Source organism: Stigmatopora argus, chromosome 5 (genome assembly GCF_051989625.1).
Source record: "Stigmatopora argus isolate UIUO_Sarg chromosome 5, RoL_Sarg_1.0, whole genome shotgun sequence".
In the NCBI taxonomy this organism is placed as follows: domain Eukaryota; kingdom Metazoa; phylum Chordata; class Actinopteri; order Syngnathiformes; family Syngnathidae; genus Stigmatopora; species Stigmatopora argus.
Genome location: NC_135391.1, coordinates 9300020 through 9315024, shown reverse-complemented (window position 1 = coordinate 9315024; position 15005 = coordinate 9300020). Strand labels below are relative to the sequence as shown.

The 15005-nt window shown below is 40.7% G+C and overlaps 3 protein-coding genes across 4 annotated transcripts; 2 read left to right on the top strand and 1 right to left on the bottom strand.

Moving 5' to 3' along the window:
• Window positions 1–133: 133 nt before the first annotated feature.
• On the top strand, window positions 134–3654 carry aldh3b4 (aldehyde dehydrogenase 3 family, member B4). Of its 2 annotated transcripts, none has more exons than XM_077601091.1 (10): window positions 134–233; window positions 775–970; window positions 1047–1157; window positions 1390–1510; window positions 1575–1660; window positions 1811–1892; window positions 1977–2366; window positions 2443–2609; window positions 3033–3132; window positions 3226–3654. In XM_077601091.1, exons 1-10 carry the CDS (start codon window positions 181–183, stop codon window positions 3423–3425), a joined length of 1506 nt encoding a protein of 501 aa, XP_077457217.1. In that variant the 5' UTR covers window positions 134–180; the 3' UTR covers window positions 3426–3654. The 2 variants fall into 2 exon arrangements, with proteins under 2 accessions (XP_077457217.1, XP_077457216.1); XM_077601090.1 differs by lacking the exon at window positions 134–233 and adding an exon at window positions 450–704.
• Window positions 3651–5479, bottom strand: mmab (metabolism of cobalamin associated B). Its single transcript, XM_077601094.1, has 9 exons — window positions 5325–5479; window positions 4733–4791; window positions 4564–4657; window positions 4441–4498; window positions 4301–4373; window positions 4134–4231; window positions 3993–4057; window positions 3846–3905; window positions 3651–3770 (listed from the first exon to the last, which is right to left on the bottom strand). Exons 1-9 carry the CDS (start codon window positions 5414–5416, stop codon window positions 3686–3688), a joined length of 684 nt encoding a protein of 227 aa, XP_077457220.1. The 5' UTR covers window positions 5417–5479; the 3' UTR covers window positions 3651–3685.
• Window positions 5464–11493, top strand: mvk (mevalonate kinase). Its single transcript, XM_077601093.1, has 11 exons — window positions 5464–5502; window positions 6252–6317; window positions 6514–6661; window positions 7347–7491; window positions 8258–8413; window positions 9158–9261; window positions 9417–9462; window positions 9621–9711; window positions 10040–10159; window positions 10339–10492; window positions 10759–11493. The coding sequence occupies exons 1-11, from the start codon at window positions 5479–5481 to the stop codon at window positions 10908–10910; spliced, it is 1206 nt and encodes a 401-aa protein (XP_077457219.1). The 5' UTR covers window positions 5464–5478; the 3' UTR covers window positions 10911–11493.
• The last annotated feature ends 3512 nt before the right edge of the window (window positions 11494–15005 follow it).

Here is a 15005-nt window from a genome sequence, read left to right as displayed (position 1 = left end):
GCACCTGCTGAGAGGAACACCGCGTCTAAAACAGGATGCCCTGTAGGTGAGAATGTTTCTTGAACACCACATTGGCTGCTTCGTGTGTCTAATGTGGATTGTGCTTTAAAAGAACACGTCCTCTTACAGTGTGGCGCCTTTCACGAGAGTCCCCAAAAAGCTGAGAACTGCAGTAAAACCATGAGCAACCCGCTAAGTCCATCTCCTCGCAGCTGGTTCAAATCTCAACCTAGGTGAGTTTCCTTGAATTCCTTGGCGAATTGAGTGAGAATTCATACCTGTCAACCTCTGCCGATAACTGCCCTTATAAATGATTATGATTCCCCTTACAAACCCCCCAAAAACTTACAAACACCGTACGAGTCGTACGGTGTTTGTAAGGTTTTTTTGGGGTTTGTAAGGGGAATCATAATCATTTATAAGGGCAGTTATCGGCAGAGGTTGACAGGTATGTGAGATGCATGTGAGGATTGTGGCTGACCTACCTCTGATGCAGAACTTTGGTTACATGCATCACCTGACTAACTAGCGGGGGGAGTTTTCTTAGGATTTTCACTATGCCTCGTGTCGTGGGGCTTTTACTTGACGAGCTTAACGGTTACAATGAGGAAGTCGAGCACTGGAGAGCTTGCTAGAACAGAAATGACTACAAAAGGAAAGGCTTGCTCTGTATGTCAAAGGAATGGTCGTTTAACGTGCAGAAGGTTAGAGTGGATCAAGGCTGCCTAAAGGTAGGGTTAGATGTTGCGGTCATCTGTATTTTGGATCTTGTAGGACCAGGCAAGGGGAGCCGTGCCTGAAGACGTACCCTCTGCAGTATGAGGATCTGCTCAAGAGGGCACGGGTGTCCTTCCAAGCCAAGCGCAGCATCAAGGAGAACTTCAGGCTGGCCCAGCTCGAGGCCGTGGTGCGAATGTTGGAGGAACACGAGTGTGACTTTGTAGACGCTCTCGGGAGGGATCTTCACAAGGTGAGCTCATTGGGATTTAGAAAAAGAAAAACAAACAATAGTGATCATCATTTTAAAGTTTCTTGTCTTGAACCAGCCGCGATTTGAGACGATTGTGTCAGAGTTGATTCCGGTTAAAAATGAGGCCATACATGTGATGGGGAACTTCAAGAAGTGGATGCAACCACAGCACGTGGAAAGAAACCTGGTGAGATTGTTTTGGTGTTTTGGGAAAACATGATTGGGATTAATACTAATTTGCACGCACGGCCTCTTGTTGGGGGAACATTCCTTGCCACAAAGAGGTGCTTTCTTTTTCAAAGAAGATTAGCAGAGTCGAAATCTTAGTGTTCGGCTGTTCATCATGTGCAAAGTAAACAAGTTGAACTGCCTCGTGAATACCGGTTTTAAGGAGTGAACTGTGTGTATACTTTGCTCAGTCTGCCACTCTGGATGAGTGTCTGGTCGTAAACGAGCCCCTGGGGGTTGTGTTGATTGTGGGGACGTGGTGCAGTCCTGTCCAAATGTGCTTGGTGCCACTGGTAGGGGCCATTGCAGCAGGTATGTTCTTTCTATACACATTTGGGTGTATTTTGCAAACGCTCATGATTTGTTGGTTTCATAGGAAACTGCGCCATCATCAGTCCTTCTGTGACCACGGCTTACACGGCAGCGCTTCTTCATCGTCTCATCCCCTCCTACTTGGACAATGTGAGTACGCTACTGATACAGATTGATCGTGATAGCAAACATTTTTAAGTCTGACAAATGGAGAGTATTTTATTTTATTGGTTTTAGTAGTCGAATGATTCTGAGATCATGATCAACGTGTAACGATGGCCAATTCTCGTTTTCCTCAAGGAATGCTTCCATGTAATTCTTGCAGGCATCAATGACCTAGCAGATATTGTGGAACTGAAGTTTGATCACATATTCTTTTCTGGTAAGAATAAGTGCAGCTGTAAAACAGATCTTTTGATGAAATCATCAGCGGCACGTTTACTTGACGTCTTGCGTTCAAATCCAGGAATCAGAGAAGAAGGAATTCGAATTTCTCAAGCCGCGGCTCAGTGTCTGACACCCATCACCCTGGTTCTGAGCGGGAAAAACCCCTGCTACGTCGACCAACATTGCGACGTTACCGTGACCGCCCAGCGAATTGCCTGGGCCCGCTTCCACAATTCTGGGCAAACAATGGTAGCCCCCGATTACATCCTGTGCCATTCGGAAGTAAAAACCCGCCTGGTCCAGGCACTGAAGTGCTGCTTGATGCGCTTCTACGGTTCTGATCCCAGAGAATCCAACAGTTTTGGCCGAATGATTAATGTGGATATCTTTAACCGTGCTAAAGACTTGTTGTGGAGATCTGGCAAAGTGACCGTGGGTGGACAGGTGACTGAGGCAGAGAGGTATATTGGTAAGAGACCACACAAAAATATAATGGAATCCTATTTAAAAAACACCTGAGAAAACAGTTTTTGTTCTTCCCAAAGCCCCAACCATATTGACAGAGGTGGATCCATCAGACCCCATCATGCAACAAGATATTTTTGGCCCAGTTCTTCCCGTTATTGCCGTAAACGACGTAGACGAGACCATTGCCTTCATCAATAAACAAGAGAAGCCCCTATGTGTGTATGTTTATTCCAACAACAGCAAGGTATTTTATTGTTTTATTATTGAATTGTAAAACCTTGGTGACATTCGAGTAGACAGGTTCCTCTAACTCGCATGTGTCAAAGTGGCGGCCCGGGGGCCAAATCTGGCCCGCCACATCATCTAAAATTATTTTCTGTTTTCCACTTTAATATTGAACATAACTTTAAAAAGATGTTTCTCCCCCAAAAAGCTCAAATAAACATTGTGCTAGATCTATGAAAAAAACTGAAGATTTTGGGTTTTTAATCTAGTTCTTTTTAATCCGATTTTTAAAAAATATATCTAAAATGGTCTGGCCCACATGAAATCGAGTTGACGTTAATGCGGCCCGCAAACCAACCAGAGTTTGACACCCTTGCTCTAACTCATTTCTATAGTTTATTATAGTTAATTTCTCACATGTTTTGTGATTCTGATTACACAGGTGATTTCAAGAGTCATGGCTGAAACATCAAGTGGAAGCTTTTGTTCCAATGACAGCGTCCTTCAGAGTCTGATTGTGACTCTGCCTTTTGGAGGAGTTGGTAAGTTATTACATGGGGTTTAATTTAAACAGTATGTCTTTAGTAATGTGACAGAATATCATTAGTCATTTTTCTTTGCTTTTGTGGCGACAGGTGCTAGTGGATTTGGGTCCTATCATGGGCGGTACAGCTTTGATACGTTCTCTCATAGAAAGTCATGCCTGCTAAGAACCACGCATTTGGAGTGTGTCACTTCCCTGCGCTATCCGCCCTACGACGACCGCAATCTTTCTCTCATGACGTGGGCCAGCAGTCTGTCCTGGAAGAGCCAAGGCTGGTGCCAAATCATGTGACTTGAGCAGAGAGGTCAGACAGGAGCTGAATTTCTATTCAGTTGAATGTAAAAATGACCAAAAATTAAGCACTAATCCTTGGAATGTTGATTATTTGGCCTTGAATGCCAAAAAAGTGCAAATGTGATGTATTTCAAAACATAATTGTCCTGTAATAATGTAAGTGGATGTTGATTTTGAAAAATTGTGTTTTCACTGAAAGATTTATATAAAGAGTCACCCACATACATTCTTGTCAATTTTTATTTACAAAATATCAATCAATCAGGTCTTTTGTATATGGTCTCTTTGTTGTTTTCTTTGAAGGCAGCATATCTGGCTACTGTGAAAAGGTAGTCACTTAATCTGTATGGAATATATTGATTTAATTAAGTTTATGCTTCAAAAATGTATCCTTAATTATTTTTTAAAAACTTTTACCTATTCAAAAACCTGCCAATCTCTGGATCAGCTTCTCCGGAGCGCACAATAGGTGCAACACTATAATAGGAAAACAAGATATATTAGAATAACAATGACTTTAGTTCATGTTGGGGACAAAAACAAAAGAGTCATGTTTAAACTGACCTGCGCTCGGCTCTGCGACAGATGGTTCGAGCTATGTGTAAAGCTGCGCTGCTTTTTCCTCCAGACTGTTGTAATGCAAAAGTGGCAAAAAAAAACCCATTTCACATTCATACCATCTTAAAAGTTTATAACTGGTCTTACGGGTAAAATGAAGTTTGTCAGAGGAGGTAGTTCCTCCGTGAAGGTATCAATCCAAGTTTCCAAGTCTGTTATTGGTGCTCCAGTAAATTTAGTCCGATCTTAAAAAAACAGAAAATATATTTAGGACGGAATGCACAGTTAAATGAACAGCAAACACTTGCACTCACTTAGATGACTTTCTCTTGCAGATGATTGAGGTGTGGCAATGTTGGAACCAACATCTTGCAAAATGCATTGAATCTGGTTATTTCAGAAGGGAAAACGATCATTATATACAGATTTCAATTCCCCCCAAAATTAGACTTACTTTCTCTAGCTGGTATGTGAATAGATGTCCTCTTTCAAGGCAAAACTCCCTGGCCAAGCTGCAAAATTTGACAGTAAAAAATATAGTGGGCAAAACCTGAACAGAATATATTGAGATTCTTACCCAATAACTGATGAGAGTTCATCTGTGTTTCCTAGGGCTTCAAATATATGATCTTCCTTTGGTCTTCTTTCTCCAGTAAATGTGCTTGAGAAGCCTAGATGAATCCATATGGTAAATTAATATTCAAATCAATGATGCATCCTTTTTCTCCAGTGGAAATATAAACAACCTTTGTCCCCTGTTTTGGTATAGATTTTGGGCAGTCTGTCGTCTGTATCAGTGGAATAACTGGAATGAAAACCAGAGTTTTAAGGCAACAGGTTTTTCAAATTGCTTTGAAATACAGTAATAATAATAATGGGGCGGCCCAGCGGGTGAGTGGTTAGCGCGTCGGTCTCACAGCGGGGGACCTGGGTTAAAATCCAGGTCGGTCCACCTGTGTGGATTTAGCATGTTCTCCCCGGGCCTGTGTGGGTTTTCTCTGGGTACTCCAGTTTCCTCCCACATTCCAAAGACATGCATGGTAGGCTGATTTGACACTCTAAATTGCCCCTATGAGCATAAATGGTTGTCTTGTCGCCACGTGCCCTGCCATTGGCTGGCCACCAATTCAGGGTGTCCGCCACCTCTGGCCCGAAGTCAGCTGGGATAGGCTCCAGCACCCCACGCGACAATAGTAAGGATAAAGCGGTTCAGAAAATGAGATGACATAATAATAATAATGCATATTTCTCAAGGTAGTTTTAACACCCGCTACTTGATTGTTAAAATGGCGTTACATAAATGGCAGATGACAATGTCACAAATCTAAGCTCTACAACCTTCGCCAAAAAAACGTGTTCCGATCGCTGAACTTTCTGGCAGTCTTTAAAACACAGCACAAAATTGAAGGTCTGACAACTAACGACGCCATATTTGTTGCAAACAACGTTTAGGAGTAAGTTGGATAGATATCACAGTTATATGGAAAACTAGATGCGAGAAGTTGGAAACGGCAGCGTAAGTAATGGGTGTCCACCTTAAAACAGTAGACTTCCCTGGCAAGCTATTTTTTGCAGCAGATCTAAGGTGAATGATTGTAAAAATTATTTTTAGGTATGCAATTAATTTACTGTACCTGAAGTTTATGAAAAATCCAAGATTTAAAAAAATGTTTAATCTTGACAAAAGTATACGACTGGAATATACACGCACCAATGTAATGTTTTATGCCTGGCACTGAGACAAAATGGCCGAAAAGAAATAACAACCGTCCCTGTTGGCTCGCAGTACGAATTGCGAATCTAGAATTACATGTATGAAGCCTACAATAATGTCATTTTGCGCTTTCCGTAGCACTTAATGGGTGTTTCCTTTTCTATCAGACGATTTGATAACTCCCGGGAAAATCGGAAAACACGAATGCTGATTGGTCAAAAATTAAGACAACAAGATTTGGTATGATGTGATTGGTTAAAATTTCCCGAACGTGTCATGTGCTCTGTTCCGTGGTGTCAGCTGAGTCTAAACGAAATGTAAGTGGGCTTCGTCATTTCGGACCACCGAAGCCTAAATTGACTCATCGTTGACCTTTTAGTTCACATTATTGGGATTAACATGCTTCTAAATATTTGGTTAGTCTCAAATTGGGAGCTGTTTCGATTCAGAAGAGTTTGCTATTAGCTATAAATGACTGATTGATTGAGAGCTAGTGCTGAGTTTCGCTGTTTTTGAATACTTTTTCGTTTTGTGAAAATATGTATGTGAAGGAATGCATTATATCTGCTCCTGGAAAGGCTATTCTTCACGGAGAGCACGCAGTTGTACACGGAAAGGTACGTTTTTCAATGGATCTGACAATTTAATGCTTAATTAAACTATTTAGCGTTACTAGTGTATATTCAATTCATTGGTATAATGAACATTTGAAAGGAATACATGCATTCCATACGCTTTAAGTACTATACTGACTTGGAAAGTAATCCAGAATATTTTTTAAACAATTTGTTTGCTTTTGTTTAAACCATACAGGTTGCACTTGCTGTTAGTCTGAATCTTAGAACATATTTGAAGTTAAAAGCCACCAACGATGGTAAAGTTTGCATCAACCTCCCGAACATTGACACCTTCCTCTGTTGGGATGCTTCCGAGTTGAAGCAGTTTATACAACATTCACATGGTAAGGAATGTTCAATTAAATACTATTTTTGGCATTATTTACCTGCATCCCAAAACCTTAGGAGTGATCGTCCTAAAGCAGGGGTGGGCAAACCGGTCATTGATGGCCACTTTGGGTGCAGGTTTTTGTTCCAACCAATCCAGCACAGACACTTTGACCAATGAAATTTCTGCAGAAAACAAGAAGCACCTGACTGCAATACACTGATTGCCCTCGTAGGACACCAGATTGGTGAAAAGGTGTCCTCTTGATGGTTTGGAATGAAAACCCACCAAACCCACTGCGTCCCTTTGTGGAATAGTTTGCCCATCCCTGTCTTAAAGCAAACTTGTCAACATTTCACATCAGAATGCTGTCCTGCATTAAACATTTCTGATGCTATAGGGCCTATAGCACAATACAGGGCCCCGATCCGGTCTGTTTTCCATATCTCCCTCATCTACCACACCCGAATTAAGTGATCATCTCATCAGCTAGCTGTCCAGAGTTTGATACTGATTGAGATTATTTGATTCAGCTGTGTTGGTAGAGAAAGACATGGAAAATAGACTGAATAGGGGCCCCTCAAGGACCGGAGTTGGCCACCCCTCCTATAGGCCAAGCCTTTGACTGGATATCTTATTACAATCACTGTATGTAAAATTCTGTGTCATCTTACTATTGCGTCTGTGTCACTTTTTAACAGGGAAGCAGGAGGACGTAAAACGTCTTGATGCTGAACTTGTGAGGAGACTTCGTCAATTTGTCGGTGTTGCAGATGGAAGCTTGGACACAAGCAACATGGCCACCTTGGCGTTCCTCTACATCTACCTTTGCCTCTTTGGAACAGGGTGAGATACATTTGTTTTTAATCTAACTTTAAGTATACCTGAACTAGATGTGTTTGTCTCTGATTGGGAAAAAAAACTAATTAATAAACATGCAACATGGTTAATGTTTGAATTAACTACTCATATCATGCAGGAAAAACATTTTGCATCTCTTAAGTATAATTTATCTAACAAAGAATGACTCCTATTGACCCCTGAATTTTTGTCACCGATGGTTATGTACAACAGTGAGCTGAAAATTAAGTGGGTAAACAGTCATTGTGAGAAAAATCTAAGACTTGTTTGTGCTCTTTGAAAACTGTAAAGAATGTGGGCCTCTGTAGGCATTGATAAAATCACAAATGTCCTGTTTCCGAGAGTCTGCTTTGGGTTTTCAACTTTTACTGCACTGTCCGACGGCTGCATTAATAGAAAGACTGCGCAGCAGGATGAACCGAGAAGATAGAAATTTAGATGCTATGGATCCTTTGTTTCATATCATCAACCCTTGTGATGATAAGCGGTGCGGAAAATGAACGAATGACTATCATCAGGAGCTTTAATTGCCACAGTCATGATTGCCAGAAGTAATGGCTTCAGATAGAATTAAATTGAATATGAGACATTCAACGTGCTTGCTTTTGCTTGATAAACATTGTTTGATTTCTATTCTTTCTGGTAGCAGGCATCAACGTCAAGCAGAATAAATTGATGTGCTGGCAGAGCTGTATGCGGGCGGCACTTCAGCTAACGTCACAGCGGTAATTCTCCTCTTCTCTGCTTCCAGAGAGCTGCCAAGCTTGACAATTTCAGTGTGGTCAGAGCTGCCGACGGGTGCGGGACTGGGCTCGAGTGCCGCCTACTCCGTGTGTTTAGCCGCAGCTCTGCTCTGTGCTGGTGGAGCCATTTCCAGTCCTCTCAAAGAGTGGGACCACACTGCCAGGTATTAGAATTATGCTCTATGTTAAAGTGAACCCAGCCACGAGCCCATACTGCATAGCAACTTTGAGTTCAATACTTGATTTGGTTTGACCTTAAATAGTGAACAGATGACTATAGTACATTCTTCTCTATTATTATTGTATGGGGCAGTAATGGGACAAAGTAACGGTAAAGTAAAAAATACCGTATGTATACATGTACATCTATGTGTATGTATGTATACGTGTATATGTATATATATATATAAAATACATATATATAATACATATATATATATGTATCTATATACATATACGTATATATATTTATTTATTTCTATATATATATATATATATATTTCAGCAACATGTATATTTATTTATTTGCTTATATACTTATTTATGTATTTATTTATATATTAACTTACTTATTACCTATCTATCTATGTCTAAAATGCCTTTCCTGTATCTGCATTCTCACCCTCTTGCTACTGTGACAATGAAATTTTCCGAATATGGGATGAATAAAGTTATCCAATCCAATCCCATAACAGTACACGTAGTATTAAAATTTTTACATTCAATCATATTCTACGTGTTTTAGAAATAGCATCAAATTAAAACCATTTTTCCCCTAATAATGAATCTTTATACAGATTTGAATGACATATAATTTTATTGTTCACAAATCAACCATTTCTATAGTATTTCCCCATTAACCACCTGAGGGAAATTGTCTTAGAAATGATGGAGAATAATGTTTGCAGGTGGTGTCAGGAGGACCTCGAGCTGATCAACAGCTGGGCCTTCCAAGGCGAGATGATCATCCATGGTAATCCTTCTGGAGTAGACAACGCTGTAGGGACATGGGGTGAGGCCTGGCATATGGTATAGTGCTTAATGTAACGTCACCTTTGTGCCTTCGTGGGCTCTCTTTTAATAGATTCACTGGGGTATTATGTGCAGCTCCAGTGTTCATTATCATCAGATGATTATCTCTTTAATGACTGATTTGTTTCTGTGCAGGAGGCATGCTGAGGTTCTTGGCCGGGAGGATAATACCACTGAGCAGGTAGCGCCACTGATTAAACACCGCAGAGTGGCTTTCATAAAATCACAGCGCATATTTTTCTCCACAAAATTGATGTCGATGGGAATAAATTGCCGCCTAAGCAGGAGGACGAAGAACACATTTGGTTCAACATTCATTTTTTTTTGCTTTATTTCCAGGGTGCCATTATTAAGAATCCTCCTCACTAACACTAAAGTGCCACGTAGCACAAAGGTACTTGTCGCCAGGGTGAAGGACAAAATTAACAAGGTACTAAATGCTTTCTTCTTTCCTGTCCATTACCTGCTGGGGTTATAATTAATAGCACAGGCATTTCTTTTGCATGACACATACTCCAAAATCTGAGTGTTCTTGTGCAATATTGTAATGACATCATTGGCAGTAGTCTTGTGGGCCGTTGCCTTGGCGACAGCAGCAGGTTCACACACTTTAACCTATGTGTTATTTTTGCTGTGTTATGGTCAGGCGAGTGCATTCTTTCTGACATTTTTTTCTTATTATATAAAATGATTCTATCTAACAATGTATAAGAGTTTTATTCAAGTGCATGCTCAAAAGCTTTTATCCCTTCCCACAGTTTCCAACTATTTTGACCTCTGTGCTCGACTCGGTCGATGCCATTTCCTGCACTTGTGAGAAAACACTTGTCGAGATGACGTGTGAGCCAATCACAGGAGAGCACTACAATATTTTAGAGGTATGTGTCCACATTAAGAAACACGATACCAATACAAAAAAAATATGAATAAATCAAATATATTCAAACTGTTAAACTGGTGTTAACAGCATAATTATTTGAACTCAAGCATTCATTAACTCCGTCAATAACACTAGATCAGAAGCGTCATCTTGTCTCTTTTGTCATCTGACTTTTAGGAGCTCATTGATATCAACCAACATCATCTGAATGTAATGGGGGTGGGACATCCTACCCTGGATACCCTGTGTCGGGTCACGCTCGCCAGGGGTCTCCACAGCAAGCTAACGGGTGCTGGGGGAGGGGGCTGTGGCATCACTCTTCTGAGACCAGGTAGGTTTGTCCAGAAAAAAAACCCTCACGCAGATTATCTAGTGGCATTCTACTTTACTAACATGTGACCATTCTGGACATACTGTATTTTTGTTACATTTATGCTTGAAATATTTTTCCAGTGTGTTTGTCTGTAAGAGTGTACAGAAGGCTAAGGACTAAATGAAAAATATATTCACTGTGATAAATGGGGGATTGGAAGCAAGCATTTATTTTTCATGTCATCTGTATTAGTACTTGCAATCAAGACTTGCCTTTCTTTGTAGAAACGGACATGGCTGTGATCCAGAATACAATTCAGGACTTGAATGCCTGCCACTTTGATTGCTGGGAAACAAGTATTGGCGGTCCTGGCGTCCAAGTACATTCTCCCGGGTCCCTAAAGGAGGATGTTTTAGGGATTTTAAACCATTATTGAGAGACTACGATGACCATGGATAACCAAGTCAATACTTTTTAGATTCATCATGATATCAGGTATGCCCAACTGCTAAACTAAACCAAGGAAATGTTTGCACTTCAAGTATATATCAGTGGACCAGATGGTAATTATGCATCTCATTCTCTTATAATCGCGTGTAGTAAACCTTGTCCGTTAGATGGCGATAGAGTTCCACAAATTATTCCTAATGGGGGGTTCTTTACTAATGTTGACAAGAGTGAACTATTGATTGTGCATTAATGACTATGAATGTGGCCAATGGGAGTTGAATAATTTCAGAGTCGGCCAAAAAATGTTTCAATTTTTAAAGTATTGTGTACCTTGTATACTACTTGCATCCCCCTATCTGTCTTCCCAACATCTCTCACCATCAAAAACGTCACAATTATGATGCAAAGGCTGCGCATTGAGAAGATGGATCTGTTTGCAGTATTACAGATTTGGTGTAAAAAGGTCGTTGCAGGATTTACAAGTTTTTGATTTTCCTACCCTCTTAAATGTCACAAAGATTAAGTAGCACGGCACACGTGAATAAACGACATTTGTCACCCTCCCTCTCTTTCCGCCTGGCGCCCCTTCTGTCCCCTTAGATTGTGTCATCTTTATGTTCAGCGAGCATCACCGCCCCCAATCTTATGCCCCGCCTCCCCTTGGCACTACACTGCACAGTTGCCCCTAACCCCTGCTGGAATTTAATTACCACTGCGCTTTTCAATTGAACCGGCATTGACAAGAGAGCGAGACAACAGAGCCGGTTTCATTTGAAGCGCCTCTTTCTTTATTCTTTCATTCTCACTCATTTTTTTCTCCTATGATCCACTCCTTTTTTTTACGTTATTTCAGATTGTTGAGCAAAAACAGTCAAGGATTCAGAGAAAAGGCTTGAATTGGAAAGATTTGATTAAAAAAAAAGAAAAAAGGACAATGTCAATACTGGCCAACCATCGTGAAATACGTTTTTGTGCAGACAGATTGGATTTAAAGCTGTTTCATTCATTTTATCTAAGCTGAATAGAAGACTGAAATACTAAATGTGAATTTGCTGACTGGTCATACTCACCAGGGGCGCTCGCCCTCTCTCCGGACCCCCAGTGTGCGGCTGGAGAGCTTGTCAGGAGCCATTAAGTTTGAATACACAACCGGAGCTGACTGACAACATGTCATGTTGCTGATGACCGCCGGTTTTGCTAAGAGGGTCTTCAACCACTTCCTATAGAGACTGTTTGCATGTGCGACCGTGGACTCACAGGCTTCACAATGTATTGTCAGCTCCTATTATCCTAGAGAAGAATTTAATGTTATACGTTTACATTAATGTTGCCAGAGCGGGGCATAGAAATGTGCTCAGCGGGGCCCACTTTCCCCACTGCTCATAGAGACAAGAAACATCAACATCATGATGTTGTGCATGATCTTCCCGGGGGTGTTTAGACTTACTGGTGAGTGCGGAGAGTCCATTTAGTTGAAGGGCTAAATTCTATATTGTCCTTATTGCCTTGACACTTGTAAAAACCCATTCATTTGCGCTACATAATGAGCTCTCTTTCTCTCTTTGCATCCCCTATCTAGGATTGAACACATAGTACATGCATATACTGTACACATATTTGGCATGTGTGACCTTTTAAAACACTGCCATTTCTTTGCTGTAACTTTAGCCTGTCTAGCAGCTGTGAATGGCAGTCTTGTTACAAACGTGGTTGACTATTAAAACAGGAATTCACAAGAAAAGTTGGTTGCAATATCCGTTGTATTGCACCACATCACTAAAGTAAATACACAGGAAACGTCAAGCGAGTAGGTAGAGTACATCAGTGGTTTTCAAATTGTACTCGGAGGCTCATAGTATTCTTTTAGCAATGTATCATAAGTTTATTAGATGGCATCACTACAGTTTCTATACACCCGCTGTGCTAAATTGGTGGATCCTGTTTTAGCATTTGTGTTTCTATATAGCGCAAATTGCAGGATGCAAGACTATTATTACACTGGGCCCGAGTCTTCCCCAATAGTAATAAGAAATTCAATTGCCTGCCTTTGATGGTAACAGAGGTCCGATTGATTTGGTCTGGCAGTGAATGCTTAGGTTTGACTGACATTGAAGGCAATAGACGTCCAGTCCATTTTTCCAGGGAGGGATGGCAGATAACATTCGCAGCACCCAGTCAAAACACATTCTATGTCGAACGCGGCTATTGGCAGCACATAAGTTAAACCAAATACCGTATTTTCACGACTATAAGGCGCACTTAAAAGTCTTACATTTTCTCCAAAATAGACAGGGTGCCTTATAATCCAGTGTGCTTTATATATGGAAAAAAAAATCAATTGTCATTCATTGAGGGTGCGCCTTATAATGCGGTGCGCCTTATAGTTGTGAAAATACGGTACATTAATTTATCCCATATCAAGTCAGCGATATGGACCACTGGAGTAAATGGGGCTTGCTTTGTCAAGTAATGGTAAGGACAGATTTTCCTCAAGTCCAAATCAGATCTTTTACGAGACCACTTTTTACAAGGTTTATCAAATATTTATGCACAAGCGTTACTCTCTTCCCCCTGACCTATTAATCATCTCAGGATGTCTGACCCCTTCCAATGCACCTTTTTCTTCCAAGGTTGCACCCATTTAATTGGTTGGATGCCAGACACATTGCTCTCTCCACCTGGGTCTTCTGTAGATCGCCCATCTTTACCGTTTATGTTGTAAACATCTGCAACTCGCGACTTGTACTTCTACCCCCTCCGTGTCTTTTCCCCTCCCTCCATCACAGAATTGCATCATGTCATTGTATTGATTTAGAAATTGATTTTGTGAAGCAGGTACCTGCAACACACTGTCATTCTTCAACGCTACTGGCACACTTGTTTAATTGTAGACAAAAGAACCTTTCTTTCTTGTTGCCTTTGAAAAGACTCATTGATTTTTCTAAGGCACCCTTCATCCTTGCTGTAGCACGTATAAGAAAATCCTGGATAGAATGTGCAGTAAATGTTCAGCACCTGAACTGAAAATTGAATTAGTATATATATATTTTTTATTCATTTCACGCATTGACTTGAAAAATATTTTAAAGGAAATTTGTATTTTCTCACATGTAGAGTCTATTACATCCATTTGTCCATTTTCTATACTATTTAGTTTTAGAAATGCCTACAAATATTTTCCACCCATTAAAAATACCCAGAATTTAAATTGCTTTGCGTTCATTTGAGAACCAGCATAACATTTAGACTTTGAAAATGCTTTTACTTGGAAATAGATTCTCATCATTTCTTCAACATTAGGCGCTCAGGGAGGAGGAGGATCTCAAAATGTTATCACATGTCAGCGTGTGATTGATGGACCATTAAAAAGTCAGGCAGAAGTACTGAAATCCGCTGATAATTCACGGCACAAATGGATTTATAAAGCTGTTAGAAACAAATATTCGCATATCAAGTTATTTGCAGTCACGTAAGACGCAGGTTCTCGCTTGTCTGTCTCACTTTTCGCCATCTTTCTTCCTTCACCTCCACTTTGTCAGTAGACCTCTGCAGTCATGTAATTACAATAGGACAGGTAGGAGTGTTCATATTCCAGCTGCTGCATGCAAGATAACATCTAATAATCCAAAAGCGTTGCAAAACTGGGATCTCGTCGCTCATGCATTATGAATGAGCCGCTGATTGCTTTTTTGCATAGATTAGCAATCATTTCACAGAAAATGTTTCATAAAATGTGTGCTCGGAGGATTGTGTCTCTTTTCAGAGGAGTCGAGGTGACACATCCCACTTCTTTATGCGAGATAACTCAGATCAGGTAATAGCACTTTCCCCCCTTTACCCCACAGCTCCTATTTCTCAGCCCGTTTATTTCCCTTCGCATATCATCACGGGGCGATAAGCGTGATTTTTAGCCCGCTTTGCCACTGATTGCTCACTTAGCAAATGCATTCAGCTGCCGCCGCCATGCTATTGTATGTTCAGCCAAGGAGCTTCTAAGTCAAAGGGTGTGCCTTGGTACCAAAGATTGAACAGGGATCTATATCTGATTGTGGTGTCACAGTGAAATGTGAGATGTACAGTG

Excerpts from the sequence above, each read along its gene's own strand:
- mvk (XM_077601093.1), top strand. The coding sequence starts at position 5,479 with ATGCGAGAAGTTGGAAACGGCAGC. Across the intron at positions 6,662-7,346 it reads GTTTATACAACATTCACATG|GGAAGCAGGAGGACGTAAAA; the intron begins GTAAGGAATGTT and ends ACTTTTTAACAG. Across the intron at positions 10,160-10,338 it reads AGCACTACAATATTTTAGAG|GAGCTCATTGATATCAACCA; the intron begins GTATGTGTCCAC and ends TCTGACTTTTAG.
- aldh3b4 (XM_077601090.1), top strand. The coding sequence starts at position 604 with ATGAGGAAGTCGAGCACTGGAGAGCTTGCTAGAACAGAAATGACTACA. Across the intron at positions 705-774 it reads GGTCGTTTAACGTGCAGAAG|GACCAGGCAAGGGGAGCCGT; the intron begins GTTAGAGTGGAT and ends TGGATCTTGTAG. Across the intron at positions 1,893-1,976 it reads TGATCACATATTCTTTTCTG|GAATCAGAGAAGAAGGAATT; the intron begins GTAAGAATAAGT and ends GTTCAAATCCAG.
- mmab (XM_077601094.1), bottom strand. The coding sequence starts at position 5,416 with ATGGCGTCGTTAGTTGTCAGACCTTCAATTTTGTGCTGTGTTTTAAAG. Across the intron at positions 4,792-5,324 it reads AACACGTTTTTTTGGCGAAG|TTATTCCACTGATACAGACG; the intron begins GTTGTAGAGCTT and ends TTTTCATTCCAG. Across the intron at positions 3,771-3,845 it reads ATTGGCAGGTTTTTGAATAG|ATTAAGTGACTACCTTTTCA; the intron begins GTAAAAGTTTTT and ends TATTCCATACAG.